The 27,260-nt window shown below is 46.6% G+C and overlaps 1 protein-coding gene across 1 annotated transcript in view; it reads right to left on the bottom strand.

Moving 5' to 3' along the window:
• Positions 1-27,260, bottom strand: part of KIAA0586 (KIAA0586 ortholog) — a 120,455-nt gene that overhangs the window by 20,248 nt on the left and 72,947 nt on the right. The window contains exons 30-31 of the mRNA XM_044271849.1: positions 24,946-25,033; positions 7,189-7,248 (exon numbers count right to left, since the gene is read on the bottom strand). Coding sequence (XP_044127784.1) covers positions 7,189-7,248; positions 24,946-25,033 — 148 coding nt within the window. The remainder of the gene's footprint in view (positions 1-7,188; positions 7,249-24,945; positions 25,034-27,260) is intronic.

The raw sequence follows: 27,260 nt of genomic DNA, 5'->3' as shown, positions 1-27,260 counted from the left end.
ATATGGAATAAAAGTGTTTTTAAGAGCGAATAGGCGACGGACAGCAATATCAAAGGTAAGATTATAAAATGGGGAATGTAATGAATTTCATCATGTTTGGGGTGTATAATGGTCATTTTAGGTGATAGACTCCCTTTAAGCCAGAATTTGGTCTTATTTAGCTGAGTATTTCTCCCCCATACTATCTGGAAGAGGAAATGAAGCATGACGCCACCACTAACCAGCCCCCACCAGTCATGGACAGAGCTGCACATCACATCACGCACAGCTAGAGGTCTTTCTCCCACATTCCTGCACCTGCAAAGTTTTCTGCCAATGTTTTTAAGTGACAAGGCAATTGACACCCCGTGGGCTAAAGTCTTCTGATTTATCACCATTTACAAAGTGAGAAAACGCCGAGCTCTTACTATTGGCAGAACTACAGAGACTGCACTGAGGCAGGAAATGTGATGAAGAACACAGGTGCTAGGCTAAAGGACACCTTAAACCCGGCAGAATAATTAGGCCCCCGGCGGTACGGGCTCAGGTATTCTAGCGCCATCAGTGACCGGAGGTTAACTTCAATTTGTCACTGGGGAGCATAGAGAAAAGAATACTGATAACCTGTCCCCTCTCCTGACCGGTCTGTTTTAGTAACTGCTTGCATTCCTCATGTAATACCATTTCCATGGTGTGCCATTCCTCTATTATGCCTACTACAAGTTTAAAAATTATTTGCCAGCAGTCAGCAATAAAGGTCCAGCTGGGTTTTACCCGTTGACGGGTGCCCCTACACAGTCTGTTACTGGCAGCACTGATTGGATAGTGTCAGACTGTGCAGGGACACAACCCCAAGTGGCAACACCCAGCTGGACCTTTAGAATTAATTTTTAAACTTCTAGCAGGAATAATAAAGGCATAGGACAACCTAGAGTCATAAGAATAGATGCTACAGGATTGTTATTACATGGGGAATGCAAGTACCATATTTTCCGCCCTATAAGACACACTGGGGGGGGGGGGGGGGAATGCCCCTGCGTCTTATGGGGCGAATACTAATTAGCGCTTCCATTATGGAATCGCTCATTAGTAACTGAGGACCAGGAAGCGGTGAAGGCTCTGTACTCACTGCTTCCTGGTCCTCGGCTGTACAGTGGCTGCGCACAGCGTGGGGGCGCTCTGTGACCTCCCGCTGTGCGCACCAGTTTACAGCGCAGCTGACAGCAGGAGGAAGAGGATCGCGCTGGAGGAGAGGAGCAGCGATGTCTGGGAGCAAGAGAGGTAAGTGGTTTATTTATTTTGCGATCTGAGGCTGGGGGCTGCTGATATATATGGCTGGGGGTCTGATCTGAGGTTTTATTAACATTGGGGGTCTGATTGGTGGTCTGACCTGAGGTGTAATGAAAAATATTTTTTTCTTATTGTCTTACTCTAAAACCTAGGTGCGTCTTATAGGGCGAAAAATACGGTAGTTACTAGGACAAAGAGTAGCTGCAGTGGCGTAACTACCGGGGAAGCAGCTGCTTCGGGGCCCGGGCTGCCAAGGGGGCCCGGCGCCCCAAGCAGCGTGTGTGACAGTTTATTTTCAAGTTAGATAAATATCGTGTTCAGGGCCCCTTCACAGCCGCTAGAGTGATCTAATTTTACTGTCTGCTAAAAGTCTCCTGGTCTGGGATTCGAACCCACAACCTCCAATCTATAAGTGAATCAGTGGCAAAGCATTTACCCTCACAGCCATAAAGGCTGCATTACAACTGACTGTAAAAAAAAAAAAAAAAATACATCTATACACATGACAGCTGCCCAAACACACCTAGCACTGCTATATCTGTATATGACAGCTGTCCCTGCACATTCAGCTCTGCTACATCTCTATATATGAACAGCTGCCATGTGTATAGATGTACACTTAGCCAGCTATAACAGTAGAAGTCTCATATTTTTTTCACTCAGCCTCAAGGCAGCTCTTATGGTCTAGTGGATAGCTGCTCTGCCTCTGAAGCAGAAGGTCCTGGGTTCGAATCCCAGCAGACTCTTTTCTGAAATACAAGCACTGACTCCATATAAGGGCATACAGGGCGGGACAGAATACAAGGCGGGACACAGGAAGAGGCTGCATCGCATCGCTGACATGGAGGTAAGTAGAAGTGTTTATTATTTTTTTTTTAATACCCGACTGTTACTGCCATGGGGGAGCGGAAGGCACCTGATACTGGCACATGGGGGGAGGGGGGTTGGCACCTGATATTGGCACCTGATACTGGCATGGGGGGGAGGGAGAGAGGCACCTGATACTGGCATTGGGGGGGGGGGGAGAGAGGCACTTGATACTGGCACTTTTTTTGTGGTGGTGGTGGGGGGGGGGGGGGGGGAGATGGCACTATGATACTGGGACATGGGGGGGGGGGGGGGGGGAGGCACCTGATACTGGCACCTGGAGGGGAGAGGGGGGGTTGGCACTTGATACTGGCACATGGGGGGGGGCACCTGATACTGGCACATAGGGAGGGGGGAGGGAGAGAGGCACTTGATATTGGCACTTTTTAGTGGGGGGGGGGGGGGAGATGGCACTATGATACTGGGACATGGGGAGGAGAGAGGCACTTGATACTGGCACATGGGGGGTGGGAAGGAGAGAGGCACTTGATACTGGCACATGGGGGGAGATGGCACTATGATACTGGGACATGTGGGGGGGGAGAGGCACTTGATACTGGCACATGATAGGGGCACTTACTGGCACATTATTGGGGGGCATTATGGGGGACACTAGGCCGGCAGCCTATCAGAGGCCGGACACTGAGCGGCATCTACTGGGGCACTATATATGGGGCATTTTATACTGGTACATTTTGGGGGGGCACTAGCAGGAAGGGGGGAGAGGAGCACTATGGGGGAAGTGACTGGGGGCACTATATAGGGGTATTTTATACTGGCACATTTTTTGGGGCACTATGGGGACATTAGCTCAACTGGGGGCATTACAAGGGGGTATTTTTTGCACTGTCACATTATAAGGAGAATTATTACTACTGGGGGGGGGGGGGGGGGCATTATGGTGGGTTTTATTACTGCCCCATGGTATGACCCCCTAGTAGCGGCACCAGCCTCTCCCTGCTCTGCTATCCCTCTGCCCCTTCTCCAAATCCTTATTATAAAATCTTTCTCATTAGGATAAAACACAACATCAGCTCCGCCGAGCCCTCGGCCAAAGTGTGGAAGTGGCGTCCGAGATCCCCAAGGGCCGAGCCAAGTAGCTGTAAGTGTTCATGTGGAGTATGTTTATGTTATACACATATAGCCTACACTGTGCCACACAATATACAGTATACCTCTATACTGTGCCTCACAATGTACAGTATACCGCTACACTGTGCCCCACAATATACAGTATACCGCTACACTGTGCCACACAATATACAGTATACCTCTACACTGTGCCTCACAATATACCGCTACACTATGCCACACAATATACAGTATACCGCTACACTGTGCCACACAATATACAGTATACCGCTACACTGTGCCACACAATATACAGTATACCTCTATACTGTGCCACACAATATACAGTATACCGCTACACTGTGCCACACAATATACAGTATACCTCTATACTGTGCCACACAATATACAGTATACCGCTACACTGTGCCACACAATATATAGTATACCTCTACACTGTGCCACACAATATACAGTATACCGCTACACCGTGCCAAAGGAGTGGGGTTTACACAGGAGGAGGGAGGTGCGAAGCGCGCTGAGGGGGGCCCTTACAAATATTTGCTGTGGGGCCCAGTCACTTCTAGTTACGCCCCTGAGTAGCTGTCCTTTCTCCTGCCGTTCCCGTTTTAGTAAATAGTTGTATTTCTCACAATAAGTCAATTCTGCAACATCTGTTCTTAGATCTCTGTACTGTTCTGTTATTCTAGTATTCCTCCTACAAATTATGATGAAATGAACCCACAGGTGTGACCAGTTGGCGCTGTGTCCCTACAGACACTGACTTTGTTCAGTCAGTGCTGACGCATTCATTTGACAAGAGTAATAGCAACACCCAGTTGTCAGTTTATAAATTTGTAGGAGGAATAACAGAGGAACGACAATTCAGAGTTATAAGAAGAGATACTACAGAATTGGTATTACACGGGGAATACAAATAGTTACTAAAACAGACATGTCAGGAGAGAAGACCTCTCGGCATGGCGGTGGCCTCCGTGAGCAGCCCAAGCTGATGGCATTTGCAGGGAAGAGGAAGGGGAATCTTTTTAAGTTTATTCCACTTGTAAAGCACTTGATTTTGATATAGACATTATAATAGGGAGTTGCTTGTCCCTCAACATGTCAGTGGGGTAATAAAAGTTCAGTCGGGATCAGACCTTTGGGACCCCCACCGTTGCAGGGAAAGAGGGTCTCTGATATAGACTTGAAGGTGGGTGCAGACATTAGTGAATGGGACTATCAGGAACAGCAAAAGGAGCACCTTGACGGCTTCCAACGCTCACCCTCTAATTAATGACTGGTATGTATTTTGGAAAAATCTCAATAAAAGATATAGAAACAGAAAAAAATGAGTCCTGCTCGGGGCCTTTTAGACTGAAATCACAATCTGCTCAGTATAAAAGAATAATCCCGGTGGAGAAATAAAAGCTTGCTGCTTGTACCCAACACATCACTGGTCCCAGTGCTCCCGGCCTTTCATTGTACGGTGCTGCTAATAACATGCGATAATTTGCACGTCACTCATCAGCCTCAGAAATGTCTTAAGTCCTAATCTCCTCGCTGCCACTCCTCTTCTGAGAAAAACCGCAGCATCAAATGAAAATCATCTTTAGCGTCTACAGCACAAAACAAAACTTTTTAAAAGGCCATTAAGCATCAATTAGAACTTGATCTGCTATGAAAAGTCCGTGATGTACGGAAGGATGTCACTCCTTGCCGGAAGGTAAGAGGTTCAGCATTTACATAAGCTTGTATAAGCATCCAGTCCGTCATCCGCAGTAGCTGCGCTGTACGGCTATATATTTAAAGGGGTCATCTGAGCTCTTTAATGGATGGCATATCCTTGGACTAAGCCATCAATGTATGACCAGTGAGGGTATGACCCCGACGATCATTACACCGTAGGATGTGTCTCTTCTGACATATGGATAAGGTAGGCTGTATCTGGTGCCCAGGCAGAGCGTGGCATGGCTGCAGAACCACGGGCACCTAGTGACTGGCGACCAAATCTGCACGTTACTTGTGGATCGTTTTCCCTTTGCCTTACAAAACTCTGCAAATAAACCCCATATTGGGCATGCTGTGCACTCTATCGTATTCCTTATGGCTATATGCACATGGTGCATAATTGTATCTGAAAAACGTAATAAACGCACGTAAATCTGTGCTACTCTTTAGTGCGACTGCTGCAGAAATGCATGAAAAATGCATTTTAAAGTGGTTTTCCGACACCTTTTAACTAATGACCTATCTTCTGGATAGGTAATCTCTATCGGAGTGGTAGTGGTCCAATCAGGACCCCCGCCGACCAGCTGTTTGAGAAAGCACCGGCTCTCTGGTGAGCACCGCAGCCTTCTCTCAGCTCACCGAGTACAGCGCCGTACATTTTATAGTGGTTGTGCTTGGTACAGCAGTTCAACCCCATTCACTTGAATGGGACTGAGCCGAGCCTAGGCCACATGACGTCGGTGGCCTAGATAAGGCTGCCATGCCACTGAGAGCGCTGCTGCCTTCTCAAACAGCTGATCGGCGGGGGTTCTGGGTGTCGGATCTCCATCGATCACATACTGATGACCTATCCAGAGGATAGGTCGTCACTTAAAGAGTTGGAAAACCCCTTTAACAACCACATTGAAGTCTATGGGGAAAAACCACAATCCATCAGCCGCACAAACAATAGACATGCTGCAGATTTTAAAAGCCGCACCTCAGGTCAATTTCCGCATGTACAAAATACGCACAGTGTATATGAGATTTGGAAAAACAACTCTGCTGGAAAAACCACGCAATAAATGCATTGTGTGCATATACCCTAATGGTCCCCTTAACACAGGCCAAAGTCTGGCCATAATGAGAGCGGAGTGACAATGGCTGATCAATGTTCACTTACAAGGCTTTTTATATTGCATGATGCAAATGGGATCAATCAGCCCCCAAACAGCTTTTGTCTGCAGCACGTCCCCTGCTTAGGGTACTTTCACACTAGCGTTTAAGTTTTTCGGTATTGCGTTCCGTCATAGGGGCTCAATACAGGGGAAAAAACACTTCAGTTTTGTCCCCATTCATTGTCAATGGGGACAAAACTGAACTGAACAGAACTGAGTGCGCCAAAATGCATTCCGCTCTGTTTAGTTGCGTTTCCAGACCGGAGAGCAGACCGCAACATGTTGTATTTTACTTTCCGTCCTGGGAAACTGATCAAGACGGATCCGTCATGACCCCCAATGCAAGTTAATGGGGACGGATCCGTTTTCTCTGGCACAATCTGCCAGAATAGAAAACAGATCCGTCCTCCACTGTTAAAAATATGTTAAAGATGATACAACCGGATCCGTTCAAACGGATGCAGATGGCTGTATTATCAAGAACGGAAGCATTTTTGCTGGACCCTGCCGGATCCAGCAAAAACGCTAGTGTGAAGGTAGCCTTAAGTAGACATAAAAAGTGCAATCAGCCAGCAGGCGAGTATTCGCTCTTTTCTCGGCATATTGTTTAAATAAAAAAAGTCTATTCACTTGTGTTGTGCATATTGGGTGTAGAATTCCCCACTAAGGAGTGACCAGAGAACACCAGTATCAGACTGGTGGGGGTATGACTCCTGGCCCCCACTAATCGGCTAAATGAAGGAGCTGCAATACCAGGCACCGCCACTACTAAGCGCTGTGCTTGGTCAATAATGAAGAGGACCCAGCGCTCACTGCTGCACTGCGGACCCTTCAGTCAGCTGATCATCGGACCCCCATCCATCTGATATTGATAGCCTATCTTAAGACTTTTAAACTCCCTGGAGCCATATTGATTTGTGCTCTAGTCTTCTGTAGTAGGCCTCTATATACCATCAAAAGCAATTTTGAAGGTATCTTCTGAATCTGCGTAACCCTTTTATGTTGTGTGCTCTAAATATTGCTAAGAAACGTACTGGATTGTAATGGTCGCTATGTCAAGCAAGGAGAGATGAGGAGAGCATTCACATAGTCCTACCTGAATAGCCGAGGTAGACACTGGGCTCCACTAGAGTTCTGTCAGGGTCCTCCCGTATTCCTGCAAAAACCATAGAAAATCCTATTTGTGAAATTAATAAATACCTGCAGTCAGCTATAAACAGTATAATGTAAGTAGAAACGATACGTCCGCATGAAAAGTAAAGCAAACCGCGACAATATTGCCATTTATCGGTAAATTCTGCAAGCGGCACACGAGGGTGGCGGATGTGTACCACGGTCACTGTGCACGGCCAGCTTTGGAGGGGCTGTCCTGGCTACAGATACTGATGGCCTATCCTCAGGACTGATCACCAATATCAGATCGGTGCCAGGAGTTAGACCCCAGCCGATCAGCTGTTTGAAGGGGCTGAAGAACTTTTAAGAGAGCGCTGCATCCTTATTAATGTATACCTGCATGCCGTCCTTTATGTAGCGGCGGTGCTTCCTCTTCCATCCATTTGAATGGGAGGCAGAGTTCTTACCCTGCACAGTCAGGAGACAGTGAAGAGGAAGCAGCGTTCTCACCATTGCTGCAGCTAATCGGCTGGGTGCCAGGACTCAGACCTCCACTGATCGGATATTGATTATCCTCCGTATCCGTAGCCCGGACAAACCCTCTAAGGCCCATTTACATGGGCTAACTCTGCAGGCGATTATCGGGAATGAACCATTTATTCTCTATAATTGCCTGTTTGTCAATGGAAGGTGCAGTTGCATTCACATGCAGCAATCCCCTCCACTGTATGGGGGAGAGGGACTGCTACTCATCCCCATGCAGATTTACTGGTTATGGGCACATGATCCCTGTATAATACACAGCATGATCTGCAGCCCAGAAATTATGATTTAATGGGGGTCTCAGAGATGCGTTGCAGTCCTGTGCGGCGGCCATTTCTGGGGTCACACTGAGCGATCCTAGCCTGGGGTTAGAACCTGCAGTGCATGCACGAGTCTGAATCTGTCGCTTGAGCTATGGGTACTACTCGCATGCTAATGTTGTATGTCCAACGTACGGCACGTGAGCCCGGAAGTGGATGCCACATGGGATCGCACTGCAACTCCCATAGCCCTTACACAAGACTATTACCTGGAATGAGCGTTCGTACAAACGTTTGCTCCTGATCATCATCCTATATAAAGGGGCCACACTCTTCACCGCGTTTTGCAGTAGGCGTCCATGCAGATACATCAGACACGCAGTCACGTAACCAGCTGGAGACCACTTAAGCCAGAGATAGGCTGCTGCCAGTATAGCTTGCTCCCAGGCCGTCCGGATGACATCATCTGGCAAACACCTCTAGGTCTGTGGGACAGGAGGATAATGCTCTCCATTCTGAAAGCAGGGGCTATCTGCAGACCACCGCTGCCCAGCCTGGAACGCTCTGCGTTATCTGCCTTATGACAGACAGTGACAGCGAGGAGGATGTAACACCTCCAGCAGAAGCCAGGGTTTGCCTGCAGGAAGGTGATGTCTTCAGGGCCACCATGGTGCAGTCAGTTCTGCAGCCTTCAAGTCTTTCTACTGGGAACGGCTCATCCTAGGGATTTTCTATACAAACTAATACATATATCTGGCAACAACCTATAACCGTGGCATTTTTTGGGAGAGACGGTTAATTAAGAATTTGGCAAAATGCGGCAGCTCTCGTCCTAACCGGTACCTACAGATTACTAGTTAGAAAGGAGAGAGCCACTTCTGGTGTAATAGCTTCAGGCTGCGGCGCACAGCTGTACGGCCCAGACACACACGCTATCGCTGCAATGCTTTGATAGCAGGGGGCCCCGAGTGTCAGGATACAGAGAAGGCAGCAGTTGTTGGCTGTGAAAACAGTCTGATACAAACCAGATGGAGGGCCGGCTCGATGGGCAACGCAAAGGAAAACAATTGGCTCATTCACCAAAATCAGACCGCTGCCCAGAGAATTCACACAGGACAATGTCGGGCAGGACGCAGGCAAACAAGGAGCAGCTACGTGCCACGTCCCCTCACCCAGGCATCCTCAAACTGCGGCCCTCCAGCTGTTGTAAAACTACAACTCCCACAATGCCCTGCTGTAGGCCGGCATGCTGGGAGTTGTAGTTTTGCAACAGCTAGAGGGCCGCAGTTTGAGGATGCCTGCTGTAAAGGATGAGGTGGAATGCCTTGTGGCACCAGAGACCTAACGGCATCTCCATACAAGACTGGTGAGGAGCATATCCTGTACCCACAGCATAGCGCTACCGTTCTCTCCACCTTGGAGAAGACACATTACATCAATCTGGTATTTATTATGGGGGTTAATATTTATGCTCTTGGTAGTGCCCAAATGAGTGTGGGCAGCTACTAGGTGTCACCCTGCTGGATCTCCACGTCCTGCAATCTTCCTCTATAGTGACAGTGGAGAGTATTGCTCACCCCTCCTCCACCTACAATGCCTTGCAAAAGTATTCACCTTGAATTTTTTCGTATTTTGTTACATTACAGCCTTAAGTTCAATGTTTTGTTAATCTGAATTTTATGTGATGGATCAGAACACAACAGTCTAAGTTGGTGAAGTGAAATGAGAAAAATAGATAAATAAAACTATTGTATAGAAAACAGAAAATTGGCCTGTGCGTATGTATTCACCCCCTTTTGTTAGGAAGCCCATAAAAAGCTCTGGTGCAACCAATTACCTTCAGAAGTATTCTCGAGATAGGCATAAGGAATTACTTAGGAGAGAGAGCAAGTGGATCTCGCGCGCAGGCGCAATGGGTCCGTTAGGTCTCAGCGATAAGATCGATATGGGGATCTTTTTGTAAGTGCATGTGCTCATATGGTATTGCTTGCATGACTGATTTGTATTATTTTTAATGTAATGTATCTTTCACACAGTGACGCGATCCTCCCTCTGTGACGCACAGGTGAGCGCCGTGCCTGGGCGGCGCAGAGAGAAGCACATCACAGCAGGGTTTTTAAGAGCAGGTGAAATTCATCACCTGATTATAGGCCAGACGAAGCACCGAGGTGCGAAACGTCCGTCGCCTTATCCTGCTGACGTACTCTTATATGTAGTCTGCTCCCTACCTTATATCGAAAATGGAATAAAGAAACCACTTCTGCAAACATTGGCGAGTGCCGCCCTTGTCTCCTTTTTGTACTAAATTATCTGTAACATAGCCAAGACGTATCAGTCATGAACTCCATTAAAAGTCAATGGGGGGACGGATCCGTTTTCTATTGTGCCAGATAAAACTGATCCGTTCTGACACACAGTGTAAGTCAATGGGAACGGATCCGTTTTATCTGGCACATTAGAAAACGGATCCGCTGCAGGCAGTGTTTTGGTGTCTGCCTCCAGAGCAGAATGGAGACTGATCGGAGGCAAACTGATGCATTCTGAGCGGATCCTTTTCCATTCAGAATGCTTTAGGGCAAAACTGTTCCGTTTTGGACCGCCTGGGAGAGCCCTGAACGGATCTCACAAATGGAAAGCCAAAACGCCAGTGTGAAAGTAGCCTAGACAGAGGTTTACCTTCTAGCAGGACAATGACCCCAAACACACGGCTAAAGCAACACTTGAGTGGTTTAAAGGGAAACATGTGAATGTGTTGGAACGGCCGAGTCACAGCCCAGATCTCAGTCCAATAGAAAACCTGTGGTCAGACATAGATTGCTGTTCACAAGCGCAAACCATCCAACGTGAAGGAGCTGGAGCAGTTTTGCAAGGAGGAATGGGCAAAAATCCCAGAGATAAGATGTGGCCACTGCTCGTAGAGACTTATCCAAAGCAACTTAGAGCTGTGATTGCCTCAAAAGGTGGCTCTACAAAGTATTGACTTTAGGGGGGTGAATAGTTAGGCACATTGACTGTTATTTTGTCCTATTTGTTGTTTGCTTCACAATAAAAAAAGAAAAAAAAAAAAACATCTTCAAAGTTGTCGGCATGTTCTTTATATTAAATTAAATTAAATTATGCAAATCCTCAAACAATCCATGTTAATTCCAGGTTGTGAGGCACCAAAATACGAAAAAAAGTCAAGGTGGTGAATACTTTTGCAAGGCACTGTTATGCTATTGCTTACGGGAGTTAAAGGGGTTGTCTCACTTCAGCAAATAGCATTTATCATGTAGAGAAAGTTAATACAAGGCTCTTACTAATGTATTGTGATTGTCCATATTGCTTCCTTGGCTGGCTGGATTCATTTTTCCATCACATTATACACTGCTCGTTTCCATGGTTATGACCATCCTGCAATCTGTCAGCGGTGGTCGTGCTTACACACTAGGAAAAAGTGCTGGACTATATGCACTCCTGCGGTTCCGACCACCAGAGAGACCGGCGCTTTTTCCTATAGTGTGCAAGCACGAGCACCGCTACTGGATTGCAGTGTGGTCATAACTAGGGATGAGCGAATCCCAAAAAGCAGCCCCCGATGGGAGAGGGAGGGAGCTCCCTCCCTCTTAACCTTTTCCATGGAAGGGGTTAAAGGCATGGCATCTGTGCCAGCACAGATGTCAGGCGTTTCAAGCAGAGTGTCAGCAATGTGCTGACACTCTGCAAACCGCTTGGCCATCCTGAGAGAGGGGGCGGGTGGATGATCGCATGCCTGCCCGCCCCCCCAAGCACCGCCCGCCCTGCCGCATCCCCCCCCCCCGCTGTGCCCGCCGGCAGATAACAAAGAGGGGGGGGGGGGGGGAGAATCAGAAACTTCTGAAACCACGGGTCTGAATTGACCTGGGCTTTGCTGCGATCGCTGACATGGGGGGGGGGGGGCGGCATTTAGCCAAGGTGCCTGCTCAATGATTTGAGCAGGCACCGGGTTTCGATCAGAAACTATACATGACGTACCGATACGTCATGTGTCCTTAAGAGGTTAATGTGAAATCTTGTGAGACTTCGCAAAGTAATAACTTTAGCTCACCGGAGCCAATACATTCTAATACTGTACGGAGCGCTCGTTCCATGCAGTATTCATACGAAATATTATGTGAATGGACTTCGGATGTTTCATCCAAAGTCGATTCGCTCATCCCTAGTCGTAAGTATAGAAACGAGCAGGGTATAATGTGATGGAAAAATGAATCCAGCCAGCAAAGGAAGCAATATGGACAATCACCATACATTAGTAAGTACCTTGTATTAGCTGTCTCTACATGATACATTCCTTTGAAAGTCATGTTACCCCCTCCTTCACCTTACTGTCCTGTGTCTGGTTGTCAGAGAGCTGGCGGCAGCAGGAGCCTCCCCCCTCGGCCTTTTCTGCAGTAGGACTACATGACGTCTTTGATAACACAGCTTCACTTAGTTGTGCTCGTGTGCGGTGGTATCATGTCGCCCAGGGATAGGTCTGACACCCGGTGCTTTATGCGTAATATACTTCTTGCCAATTTAAGTAGCAGTAATGTACTGTTAGGGGATGAATGACATTGACCCGCGGCGCTGTCCTAGGAGGTGACAAAGCCAGGTGTGGCTTCATGTCACCATACAGTAAATAATTCAGCGCTCAGCGTGGGAGAGATGATGCTGCTCTGCAAGGTTCCTGGCATGATTCTGAAGGAAACAATAATTACAATAAGCATGTGATTAAAGTTTAATTATAATTTTTTGCTAGTGTTCAAACAAGTTCGGGCTATCGCCCCCTGGCTGGTGCTGTGTATATTGCACTCTGTATCTTATTAGGGCCTATGGACGTCACCAACTAAAAAAGTGTCTTATAACCCATTCATGTAATCATTTCAATGTCTATCATGTAGTGCTATATTTTACCTGCAGGGGCCACTACAGAGCAAGTGTATGATGGTCGCCGATCGTGGATGGTTTCCAGAGTATTTTAGTCTTCTATTTATAAAGGCCCTTTTATACAAGCCAACTGATCAGACAATTAGTGGGAATGAAGCGTTCATTCTTGCCAATTGCTGCTCTCCCCTCTTCTGAACGATAGGCTGCAGTCATCTACTCTGTATGGGCACAAGTGATCACTTCCATGATCGTTCATCCCGCAAAGAGAATCGTACTTTGCAGGTAGGGTGATCTGCTGCCAGCAAAAAACGATTTACATGCAATGTTCCCTCTAAGGCCTCTTTCACACGACCGTATGGCTTTTTCAGTGTTTTGCGGTCCGTTTTAAACTGATCCGTTGTTTCGTTTTTTGTTTCCGTTGTGTTCCGTTTTTCCGTATGGCATATACAGTATACAGTAATTTCATAGAAAAAAAATTGGTCTGGGCATAACATTTTCAATAGATGAAAAAAACGCAAAAAACGGAACGGATACGGAAGACATACGGATGCATTTCCGTATGTGTTCCATTTTTTTTGCGGACCCATTGACTTGAATGAAGCCAAGCACCGTGATTTGCCGACAAGAATAGGACATGTTCTATCTTTTCACGGCACTGAAATACTGAAACGGAATGCACACGGAGACACTTCAGTATTTTTTGCTGAACCATTGAAATAAATGGTTCAGTATATGTTCCGCATACTGAACTCAAAAAACGGCCAGTATACTGAACGCAAAATACTGTTGTGTGCATGAGCCCTAAGAGTCAGCTGGGCGATACATCATGAAAAGTGGGTCTGTTAATAAGGGTGCATCCCTGGGGTAAACCTGCAATACTGTGCAACCATCATTTAAAGGGGTATTCCCATCTCTGACTTTTCTGGACACGCCATAAAAGTCCTATAGACAGGGGGCAGTTATCAGGACTTAGAGTTCCTAGGAACGCTGGTACCCAATGATGACCCCCAAATCGTCGGCCCATGTAATAGGACCTTTACAGCTGGTACATTTGCAGATATCCAGTGGGCATAACACCCTGCTACTCATAGAAGCAGACATATAAATGGTAACAGTGGCCACAGATCTCGGCTTTCACAGAAGCGGATCCGTAACCGAATTCTGCTGATTTACGTCAAACCTCACTTTGCGCAGTAGAGGGAAGGGTAATGGATGGAGCTGTGAATTGAATTACCATCACCGCTTTATATGTTATTGTTTAGTCTCTGGAATGTAATTGTGCTGAAACAACCCTCATAATCTAATCAGTGGGGGCATGTGCGACGCGTTATGGCCAGGGCCGGTTTTCAGGCAGGAAATGGGGAACAGCTCACACGGACCTGGGTCATCTCAAGCTATCGGGTCCTGTCACATACAAGTCATACGGGCACAATGCGTGCATTGAGGACATCTTCAGCTGCACCAGTGTGTCCGATTGTGCAGATGACCCACAGAGATTTTTAGAGAAGTCATATTTACAAAAAAAAATAAAAAATTGATAAAATTATTTACCTTCCAAAAGTAGAGCTAAATGTCCTTGCAATGTCCTGTCTCAGTGTGGAGCAGGGGTGCACATGCGCTGCTGTTCTGTGTGGTCCCCCCAGCCATTCCTGGCACCGCACATTTCGTATCTTCATATATGCGTTTAAACTATCCGGCAGAGGAACAGCCTGTCGGAGTTCATCCTTTCTGACATAGCGGGATAGGGTCAGAGCACCACCAGACCCCATTGACTGTAATGGGATCCGGCCTGTTACTGGTCAAGGGGTTTTAGTGCACAATCTGCAGTATAATCCATGACAAATAGGCCAAGTGTGGCCTATACGGTCAGACACTGACCTCGACTATGAGGGGTTATATCAGGGGAAACATTAATGGCGTATCACTATTAGTGATGAGCGGCAGGGGTCATATTCGAATTCGCAATATTTCGCAAATATTTTGCAGAATATTCGTCGAATATTCGCTAATTCGAATATTCGTTATATTCTACAATTTTTTTTACTCGAAAAATCGGCAAGGTAATGATCGTGTAATATGCGAATTTTAGTAATGCGAATTTTACTTGCAACTATTAGACAGAAGATTATAGCACTATATTAGCTAAATTGCTCTATATTCGTTTTTTTTTTCCGAATATTCGCTATATTGCTATAACTTAGTTTTTTCGAATATTCGTAATATTCTAAAACAAGAATATATAGCAATGTAGCGAATATTCAAAAAAAACGAATATAGAGCAATTTAGCTAATATAGTGCTTTAATCTTCTTTGTCTAATAGTTGTAAGTTGAAAAATTCACAATAAAAATTTGCATTACGAAAATTCCCATTATGAAAATTCGCAAACACTAGTCCTAAAGTCAAATATACTGCAGCCTTCTCATTGGCCCACAAGCTAGAAGCAGGGAGGGATCATGTGTACGGATTAAAAAAAAAAAAAAAAAAAAAAATGAATATTCGAAAATTACGAATATATATGACTATATTCAAAATATTCGCTAATTTTCGAAGTACCTATATTCGCGATAAACTCGAATATTCGTGATCAACACTAATCACTATATGTAGTAAAAGTTGTACTGTGACAATTGTCCACCTGCTGGCTCTGCTTGGACGACTATACCAGTGGTAAACTACAGCATAAAATAATAAAACGAGCCCCTGTGGTCTCCTAAACCTAAAGCTGAAGAGGGTAATTGTCAGAGGAAGTAATTGTCACATAACTAATCAATATCAGAGAAGAATAAAATCCGCTTCCAAGGTGGGAGGATATGGAGAAGGGGGGATACAGGATACACGTCCATGTCAGCCGGACAGGACAACTCATTGCTACATATACGGCTTATAGCGGAGGAGTGGAAGAAGCTGCCTTACATGTCTCTGCCTCTAAAATGACTGCAAATGTCCATGTCTGTCAGTCTGCGACACTGCCACCAGTCTGGGAAAACCACCGACAGGCTGAGATAAGGGTAAGGCTGTCTGCTGCCGTTGCATATTGGTCACTGGGGTGGAATAATAGTCACTGCACCAGATGTATTATTTAAATTCGCTACCTTCGTGGTGTGAAAGAGTCACTAACTGCACATTTGACACTTTTTAAATGCTACTTGTGCAAATGGCATTACCCAGCCAACCTCTGCACTTTCCGAAAGTGGCCGGGCTAGCAGCTCCGCCGCATTTATCATCTTTTACCCCAGTTTTCTGGAGTAAAAGAATACTGAAATCTAGGGCAGCCCGACGCACGGACTGCCAGGTGCTGTGCCTAATTTATGACGAGGTGTACACCTGGCTGCAGTGGTATATAGGGCATCACTGCTGCAGCCCAGCTGAGAGGACTGAGCCGAGGCATTGGATAGGAAGGGGGCTTGGGAAGTTGTTAGATTATCATTTTACCAACCTTTCTGCCGTTTGTCTCAGAAAAATGTTGGACAACTCCTTTTAAAAGGGGATGTCTCACAACAACCGCTATAGGGCGCACAGAGGTCACAGGGTGGACGCTCCCAATCTATAAGGCCTTCTCCAATTGTAGACCGCCAGGGTTAGAGTAGGTGATCCTTTGGAGAGCAGCTGATCACCATACAAGGGTTGTCTTAACCTCAGCCTGGGGGATTTTTTGCATGCCCCTTTAACAAACCCTGCAGGACAGCTTTTCTTCTACTAAGGCCTCTTGCACACGGCCGCCTGCATACGGTGGGTCCGCAATACATGGGACACCGGCTGTGTGCATTCCGCATCACGGATGCAGACCCATTCATTGAATGAGTCCGCAAATCCGGAGATGCGAAACGGAAGCACGGAACAGAACCCTATGGAGGCTTTTGTGGGGTTCCGTTCCATGCCTCAGTTCCACAAAAAGCTAGAACTTGTCCTATCTTTTGGCGGGACGGACTGATCAGGGTAGTCGCAATCCGCATGCAGCATCCCCACGGTCAGTGCCCGTGCATTGCGGACTGGCAGCTGTACAGAAGTGAACGGAGCTGCACATCACTGCTCCATTCAAACGCTGGACTCGGAGACCCCTGTTCTTGTGATCGGTGGGGATTCCAGCGATCATACATTTATGACCTTTTAAAAGGGGAAAATTTAGATTCTTTCCCGCCCCCTCCTTCAGAAAATATTAAAAACATAAAGGTCTCTGCTCCACCTACTGGATATTAGACCCGCTCTGTAAGCTTTCATTTTAAGTAGACATTCGTAACATACTCTGAAGCTAAGTACTTGGATTGTGGGAAGAGATCTGCCAAGCAGGCCGACAACAACATGTTATTTTCCATCATTAAAAGGGAATGTACGCAAAACGATAGCGGAAATTGGTCACAAGCTCTTCAGTGCCATCTGCTCCCTTTCAAGGATATGTTGCGGGAGGCAGGCCAGCCAAACCCACACTCTGCCTCTTCCCAAAAAAACACAGAATGCATGGAACAGATTAGTCAGTGTAATATACAGGCTGTGGATAGACCAGAAGGAAGTTCATAATAGACCACAACAAAGTCTTCAATAGTCCACTGCTGGCTTCTGATCTAGGTCAGTCTACATTAGTCCATTCCTATTTGTATATGTGTATATTTATATTATGTGTATATATATATATATTGTGCCCAGTAGGTGTAATAGCAATATTGAGAACGGAGTTATGGAAGGAACACTGTGCATGCGCAGCCACCCTCCATTAATTTCTATGGGGAGCCGGCTCTGCTATTTCCGTCGACCCCATAGATATGAATGGGAGTGGTGGCCACTCAAGAGCGGTGCGCTCCCATTCACTACTATGGGGAGAGCACTTGGTTGTGGCCAGATGCGGGGTCCTCCAGCTACCACCTTTCCCGCTCCATTCTCTATATAGGTGCGGGTCCTAGCGATAGGCCCCATTGTCTCAGATGGAAATACTCCTTTAAATGGAATCTGGACCAGGTTGCTAATGCCCGATCTTAGGACAGCATAAACTAGTGTCGATCGATGTACTACTTAGCGGATGGCTTGTGTTATTTTGAAAAAAACTCTTTATCAGATGCAGTACTTCTCACTCATGAGCGGCGCCCCCCCTTCCCGAACCTCTGCCGACTGACAACATTCTCCCTATACTATGCATAGGGAGAAAGCTACCAATTGGCAGAGGGAGCCACAGTTCATGAATATTGAGGGCTAACCTGCACACACAAAGCAATGAACGGTCTCCATCTCTGGCTCCCACTGCAGCTCATACAGGTAGATTTTCTCAGTCATCCATTGATCGAATCTGTGTTTGACACTAGCTTATGCCACCCTTAGATCGGGCAGCGTAAACCTGGTCACAGACCAACTCTATACGGATGCTTCTCTCTCTGCTCATCCTGGAAACCAGGCCCCAGTGTGACAAAACAGCCGTGATATCAACCGTGCTGCCCCAAAATCCTGGCATGGTCCATCACATGCTGTACCCCTAGAGTGCTGCTCGGAGATTTGGTGAAGCAGAGTACGCATTGTTCAGGGTCTATCTCAATGTTATAGGAGAAGCAGCATCCCTCCATTCTTCAAGGAAGCCTCCAGGGGCAGACTGGCCATATAGCCTATAGGGAAATTTCCCGGTGGGCCAATGCCCAGGGAGCCGCCCAAGCCCTCCTCCGAGAGCACAGCGATCTGATGCTCTCACCATTAATTAATACTAGGGCGCAGCAGGTACTTTTGCACCTTGCTGGCAGCGGAAAGGGCCCAGGATGGTGATACACTTGAATACTGCAGCTGGGGTGGCAGTATTTTATGCTGGACTGTGGTTCTGTTGGGGCGGTATTTTGTGCTGCACTACAGTATTGCTAGACCCTCCTACAACATGGGGCTACTTTCAGTTTTTTAAAATTTTATTCCAGGGCCACTTTAAAGGCTCATGCACACGAACGTATTTTCTTTCTGTGTCTGGGTCCAGAAGAAAAAAAACAGAAGTTACTCCGTGTGCATTCAGTTTCCGTATATACATATCGCAAAAAGATAGAACATGTCCTATTATTGACAACATCATGTAAAAGGGATAGGACTGTTCTATTAGGGGCCAGATGTTCCATTCGGCAAAATACGGAATGCACACGGATGTCATCCGTATTTTCTGCGAACCGCAAAATACATATGGTCGTGTACATGAGCCCCAAGTTCCAAGTCCTCCCCTGTCCTTGATGTTGCCAGTAACCTGCTGCTGGGAAATAGAGTGATGGAGGGTAAACTTTGCTGCATAGAATCACTTTACGGCAAGGCTGGACATAGTCTGGTCGGCATGGCTACCAGACAATCAGCACCGGTGATCATGTGTCTCTCCTAGCAAACGGGTGCAGAATGCATGGGACTGGGTCTCCATTGCTCCAGGTTTGGGTTAACCCTTCCTTCCCAGCGCAAGAGAAATTACAGAAGGAGTTAAAGAAAAACCGCCATTTCCTAGACACAAGGCTTTGCCTTTTGTGTAACTGTTCTTTTCTTGTATGCCGCAGGAGACTTGTTCAGCATAAAGCGGCAGAAGCCTGTGATGCCAAACCAATGATTTGTACTTGTCAGAATCCCAGAATGAAGGATTAATTGTAAGGGAACGGTTGTGGCGCACTGGCCTGCACACTTATAGCGGTGCTGCGGGATAAACCCCCAGACTGCGCTCTGAGACAGACCAGCCTGGCTCTTCCAGGGTCCCCCGCTTCCAAATGACCTCCACTAGAAACTTACAAAGATAGCCTGACACAGCCCTGCTGACTTTACTCCAGCAATGCTCAATGGGAAATCACAGGCTTGAGACAATAAGCCGCTGAAGCGGACAGCCGGGAACAAGAATGTCTTATTTCAGCGGCTGTGTAATGCAGAGCCAGCTCCTTGCAGCGGGGAAGGCATTAACGTAATCGCCAGTGGGTGAAAATAAAAGACAGAGCCATTTCTGTTCCACATGGCAAACGTACGACAAGCATCGCTCATTATTCCTAATTGTTGCAGGTATGTATGAAGAAAGGGCTCGCGTCTCGGAGTTAATGTTTCATGTCAATCGCTTGCCCTGTTTCCTACAGTCAAAGCCTCAATATATTCCGCTGCCGACGGATACATATATGTTTTCACTCAAATGGAGCGTGGACTGGTTTCTGTACACACAAGTACTCGGGAAAAATAAAGTGGTCTTTCACTAAGAACAAAAAAATATAATAATTGTATTTATTTACTTTTTATCCGGAAAAAACTGCAGGTTCACTTTTCCAAAGTGTATATTCCGACAGGGAGAAGAGATTTCAATGTTTGTGACTCTCTTAAATTAATTGCCTTTTGGCACAATTTGTTATATTATTATAATTATTGATGTATATGTATTTTGGGCTTAAAAATATTTTTGTATAAATAAATACAAATCACACTTTTTGCTTCTGCAGCTTCTATGTTTCACAGTACATAGCAGCTGCAGCTATCCTGTCCTAAATCTATCGGCCTGCCTGTCTGACAGCTCATTCTCTATCCCTTAAAACGGGCATCCTCAACCTGCGGCCCTCCAGCTGTTGTAAAACTACATCTCCCACAATGCCCTGCTGTAGGCCAATACCTGTAGGCTGTTCGGGCATGCTGGGAGTTGTAGTTTTGCAACAGCTGGAGGGCCGCAGTTTGAGGATGCCTGCCTTAAACATTGATTTGGGCATAAATTAGCTTAGAATATCATGCAGGAGAAGTCAGAGCCAATCTGACAGATTTATCACAGAATGGCATTCTGCAGCTGCTAGGTGCTGTAAAACAGAAAAAAATTACAAAAATATTTTTGGGACCAAAATACATTTAAATTAATAATAATAATAATAAAAAAGAAATTTAAACCTAAAGTAGCTATAGCCCCTAAGAGGGAAAGTCCAATTCAAATGAACCCATTTCATACTGTGGTCGTCCTTGGACAAACCAGGCATGGTCATACATTTTAGACAGCTGCAGACTGAACGCCATCCCTCCCGACTGTCATGCCCATTAACTGAGCGTGCATGTAGTCTGTATGGAGTGAAAGCCACTAGCAGACACTCTGGTGGTGGCTTACCTGTCAGCGAATAAAAGGATTGGGCATGTTGAAATCCAACAGCCTGACCCCTGCCCAGCTGTGAGCCCCCCTCTACACATTAGCTAGTCGGCTGATCCCACCACTAATGTATCAAGCCATAAGGACCAGCTTTCCACACATTGAACTATGCACACTATGTGGACTACAATAGAAGCCAGAACCTCCAGTCCATGAGACTCGATTTCTGGTTTTGTTAAAAGGGTTCATTATCAGTGGCCTACAGATGAATATTCACATAATTAGAAGCTACAGGTTCCTTTGCAGACAGCAGTAGGAAAAACACGATCCATTATGTCCCTATCCACATCATCAATCAAAGGAAATCTGTTCAGGCTGTGCCTCGAATGAATGAAAACCTTCTACTGGTGAAAAAACGAAAACTTTTATTATGGAGACAGTCTCTGCGGTTTCACCACCACATAAATAATAGGGCATTAAATCACTGGAAACAGCTGCCTATAGCGCGAGGGTGCCACAAAGCCCAAAATGAGATAGAAATTGCACCAAAGTCTCCACTTTGTCTACAGAACAGGAGAATCTATTTCTATTAATGGTAAACGGTGTAGATTTACAAATGTCATTTCAGGAATGATACAGATTAATAATAAATCAAGACAAGCTGCACGTGCGCTTTCCATGGCGACTGCAAGCAACCCGTTGTGTGCGGCGCGATTCTAAAAATTCCTATGACATAAGACCAACAGCAGAGCGTAATGTTAGGTTTCTGTACTGCATGAACATACAGGGAACTTGTGTCAGGCGTTTCTGAAACCGCACTGGACGCGTTTCAGTCTTTCATACTTTGTCCCATTTTGGATCCACTCCTGGCGACTAGAAATGCAGCATTGTACCGCCAGTAAAGGTCGGCCATGCTGCCAGTGTGTGCCTCTTACGGCATATTACTATTACGCTGCGGTGCATGCCTGGCTGTGAGATTTGTAATGCGGTTTTTGAAGCCAAACCTAAAGAGTGTCCTCTATCTTTCTCCACCTCCCTTTATGATCTATTCCTGGCATTGGTTTTTAAAAATTGCCTTAAAGGGCTTCTGTCAGCCCCCTATACTGCGAGCTCCCTATACATAAGCTAAATATTCATTTTGGTTCAGTAGATTTAGTTAAAAAGCTATTTTTATAATATGTAAATTACCTTGCTACCAGCAAGTAGGGCGGCTACTTGCTGGTAGCAGCCGCATCCTCCGCTCCTAATGACGCCCCCTCCGCTGTGTGATTGACAGGGCCAGGGAACGGAATCGTTCTGTGCTGGCCCTGTTTGAATTCAAAATATCGCGCCTGTGCCGTACCTGTCTTTAATCGGCGCAGGCGCTCTCTCGGCCGCTCCATCCTCAATGCACCTGCGCTGGGTGTAGATGTGACGTCATCGGCGCAGGTGCATTGAGGATGGAGCGGCCGCTTCTCAGTGCGCCTGCGCCGATTAAAGACCGGTACGGCGCAGGCGCGATATTTTGAGCAGATCCGCAAAACACACAACGGTCGCCTGCATGTAGCCTAAATCTGACTTTTTCTGTGATTTCCATGTAAGATCCTACATAGACGCCACAACAAGAAGATTGATAATAAGCAGACAAAATCATACTTTGTGCAGATGTGATGAAAGAATCGGTTCTAGGACACGTCCGGCCAGCGTACTGCATTGACAGGTGAAGGTATTGGTCCTGTTCAATAATTATATTCAGATGGTCGGACGCATTCTTGCTACATTCCTAGGATTCAAGCGCAATCAGCTGAACCAAGTCCCCAGGGAAAATGGTTCTGATCACGGTAAAATAGTAGCTCATAGCAAACCCGAGTGATGTTACACTCCAAGAATGTCCCCCCCCAATATCTCTTGTTATGACAAGTCACCCCCAGGCTTGTCTATTGTGAGGCAGAGGTGCACACCCTGTGGACAGACTTTTCAGAATCCCAGGGCATACTAGTAAAGACCACGTCCTACAACAACACCATACAGAGCAATATCGCAGAGCTACATTGTCAGGAGTGGCGCAAACTATTGGGCGAGCATGTGATGGTTCCACCGAGTTCTCCAGAGCAGGATCGCTCCGCTAGCCAGACAAGCTTTCCATAGGCTCTAATAGGCCATCTAGACAGGGGTGTAAGAACTAAAATATTGGGCAATATATAGCAAGATAAATGAACCTTAAAGGGGTTGTCCACGATCGAATCGTTCTTTTTAAATTTCACCCCCTCCTTGACAGACCCATGATGGAAGCATACTTACCTGCTCTTGGCTGCACTTCAGTCCCCGCATGTAAAGTTTTGGTGTAGACTGGGTCACCATATGCATTGTCACTGCTGGGTCACATGCTGCTTGGAAACACATTAGTAATGAGGCCAGCGATTGGCTGCAGCGGCGCACAGATCCTGTCCGTGTCCGAAATATGCATGCGGCATCGAAGACAGCCAGAAACCGGACTGAGTGGCCGAGAGCAGGAATGTATGCTTTCCTCATGGGTCCGGAGAGGAAAGGGTAAAATAAAAAATAATGTGATCACTGACAACCCCTTTAAAGGGTTTCTACCACTTGCATATGACATATTTGGTGTTCAGACACTAGCGATCCGCTAGTGTCTGATGTAGCATACAAGCTAATTATTACATTAATCCGTTCGGCCGATAGCTCAAAAAAAGCACTTATATATTTATGCAAATGAGCCTCTAGGTGCTATGCAGGCGTTTTTCCAGCACCTAGAGGCTCCGTCTACCTTGCAGTTTGCCGCCCAGCGCCTCGCTCCAGCACGCCCATCTCTAACTGTATTCGATCCTCCCCCTGCTTCAGCCTTCCGAAATCTCGCGCCTGCGCCGTTCGTCGCGGCATTCGGCGCAGGCGCAGTGGAAATGTCTGAGCGGGGAGCGGTCAGACATTGACTGCCCCTGCGCCGAATGCCTCCGAATGCCGCGACGAACGGCGCAGGCGCGAGATTTCGGAAGGCTGAAGCAGGGGGAGGATCGAATACAGTTAGAGATGGGCGTGCTGGAGCGAGGCGCTGGGCGGCAAACTGCAAGGTAGACGGAGCCTCTAGGTGCTGGAAAAACGCCTGCATAGCACCTAGAGGCTCATTTGCATAAATATATAAGTGCTTTTTTTGAGCTATCGGCCGAACGGATTAATGTAATAATTAGCTTGTATGGTACATCAGACACTAGCGGATCGCTAGTGTCTGAACACCAAATATGTCATATGCAAGTGGTAGAAACCCTTTAAGGCCTCATGTACACAACCGTAGTTCCGGTCCGCAAAAGATGCGGACAGCACTCCGTGTGCTGTCGGTATCCTTTGCTCCGTTCCGTGGCCCCGCAAAAAAAATAAAAATATAGCAGGTCCTATTCTTGTCCATTTTGCGGACAAGAATAAGCATTTCTACAATGGGCCAGCCGTTCCGTTTCACAAATTGCGCCGCCCCGGCTTCTGTTTCTTTGTGGATCCGCGATCTGCGGACCGCAAAAAACGGAACGGCCTTGTGCATGAGGCCTAAAAGGAAGACTCCAGGCAAAAGTAATACGGTCTCTGGTAAAGCAAAGCAGAGGGGGTGGTGCACGACACAAGGATTTACAGACAGATTTCCTTTGTCATGCACACCATAGGCATTTCACAGTGTGCGTTTCTCCTAGACTGGAAACGCTGAAACAATCTTAAAAAATGGTTTGACGTATTTGTATAAAAAAAAAACTAATAATAATGTGACTTTACATTAAATAATAATTTGACAAAAAAAAAAAAGCTAAATTTTAACAAAGAACCACAAACAATATCCTCCCCCCCCAACCGCATTCTATGACCTCAGCATGTAGGACTGCAGGAGCAGTGCTGCCACCTTGTGGCCCTATTTACCACATTCCTACAATAGGCTGTCTGACGCCTCCCAGCAGAATGCACTTTCACACCAGCCCCAGAATACTTAGCATGTGCATAGAAAAACATCCTCTGCCAAACCACTGGCTGTTAAAGCTCAGACAAACATTTACCTTGCTGTGGATCATCGCTTGACTTGACGCCAACTTGTATGAGGCGGGTAGGCACTGGCTGGTGCTGCCTTTGAGGTTCTGCAGGACCCTGTGATAATTATAGAACGTGTTAAAAAGCAACTGAGAACGGGATACTAAAAAAGAAGGAAAAACACACTGTAAACTGACAGCTGCTAACACCTGCCCTTCCAGAAACGGCCGTGAAGCAATCCCCTGGCAGCAAATCGGTTAAAAACAGCCGTAAATGTCTCTCCTTATAAACACCTTGGCTTTCGGAGGGTGATGTAAGTGCAAAGACGACCCTGCTGTCACTGCTATCCTAGTTCACACCTCGGCTTGTAGATAAAGCATCTGGGGGCTGATGGAAGGCGCAGGGTAACGCCGTGATCTAGCACCAAGCGCAGACACTAATTCTAGCCTGCGAATCGCATCCTGAAATATTTCAGAGAGAGAGGGAAGGTCCAAAAATATCTATATTTATAGCGAGTCTATAAACCATCTTGAACAATATATAAGTGACAGCTCCATTTAGGTATTAGGCTGTTGTTTCCATCTATATCTTAAAGGGAATGTCGTCAAATCCACCCTATTAAATCCGGATTACATTTTGGATGAGCCATTGCCAGCTGCCTGTAATGTTCTGGCTCCCATGTCGCTCAGCGGCGTTTTTGCAGAGAAAACTGCGTTTTAAGGCCTCCTGCACACGACAGTATTTTTTAACGTCCCGCAAAACGTGGTTCCGTTGTACCGTGATCCGTGCCCGTTTTTTCTTCCGTGATTTTTGGAGGATCCACGGACATGAAAAATGAAAAAAAAAAATCTTAGTCAAGTTTGCCATTGAAATTATAGGAAAAAACGGACACGGATCACGGACGCGGATGACAATCTTGTGTGCATCCGTGATTTTTCACAGACCCGTTGACTTGAATGGGTTCATGAACCGTTGGCCGTGAAAAAAAATAGGACAGGTCCTATTTTTTTCACGGCCAGGAAACACTGATCACGGATTCGGCTGCCAAATGGTGCATTTTACGATTTTTCCACGGACCCATTGAAAGTCAATGGGACCGCAGAAAAACACGTTAAACGGGACAACGGCCACGGGTGCACACAACGGTCTTGTGCAGGAGGCCTAAATCATATGTAAATTAGTCCTTGGGTGCAACGAGGGCATTGCTGTAGCACCGCTCACTTTCTACATACTGTGCCCCCACGTGCTTTGACTGACCGGGCCAGACGTGTAGACTTAATCACGCCTGGACCTGAAGTCTCATGGCAGCGAGATCGCCACTATGTTGAGCGCGTACAGGGATGAAGCTCGCCAGGCGCTCACGCTGCCGCTGTATGGGGCTGTCAAAGATAACGGAGCGCCTGTACTGTCTCCGGCAGTCCCACAGAGTTGATTGGAGCTTGCATACAAATGTATGTCTGCGTCTCCAGTCAAACAAGGATAATTGGCCCCTGTTCTTGTGATAGGCGGGAGCCCCATTGGTTGGACCCTCACAGATCAGATAATCCTGTGGATAGAGGATACATTACCTTAATGGGACAACCCCATTGATAGAGAGGAGTCTCTCATTTGGGGCTAATCTATTAGCTGAAGAGGAGATCAGTCAGCAGGATGGGCCGCCCTATGGAAGACTATGCAGAAAATATACAGCGGCCTCACTGTTATGATGCTGTATCAGTGTGCCCCCCCAAGGCCTGTCACTACAGATTGAGGTGGGGGGCTGTCCTGCTCAATAACCATCATTATAAGCCCAGTGTAATGACAATTTTTTTTTCTGTCATTTGGGCTGGGAGAAATCCAGACCTGTAACATGTTGCCCATACATAGGGCGCATATTCAGCTGACAGATCGGCTTTAAACGGACAGCCCATTGATTTTCATTAACACGTCAGTCACTGGTGGGAAATATACATTTACACCTTCAGCGCTGGGGACTGTCTAAATATACAGAGAAGGTCTCATAGGGCTGCTAATTAGTAAGACAGCCAGTCTGCGTGTGCGGACTAACATCACATCCAAACGATGGCGGAGCGCAGACTGTAACGTCGTGGGGGTTCACTGACTGGTGATGCCGGTCGGAGGACAGTACACGGTCACCACTGAACACTTATCTGTACAGATCCTGAGTTACGGCTGTATTACACCAGGCGATTTTTCGACAGATGATTGCAGTGTAATACTGCCGCCGATTAAGCATGCTTCAAAATCAGCGCTTGCCAGCGGCAGATCGTGCTGTCTAATAGCAAAATGCTGCCGGCAAACCACTAGACAGTATGTGGATGAGCAATGGTACAGCAATTGCACC

The sequence above is a fragment of the Bufo gargarizans genome, chromosome 11 (assembly GCF_014858855.1).
Source record: "Bufo gargarizans isolate SCDJY-AF-19 chromosome 11, ASM1485885v1, whole genome shotgun sequence".
Classification (NCBI taxonomy): Eukaryota; Metazoa; Chordata; class Amphibia; order Anura; family Bufonidae; genus Bufo; species Bufo gargarizans.
The sequence above is the reverse complement of the archived record's forward strand: the minus strand, read 5'-3'. Positions and strand labels throughout refer to the sequence as shown.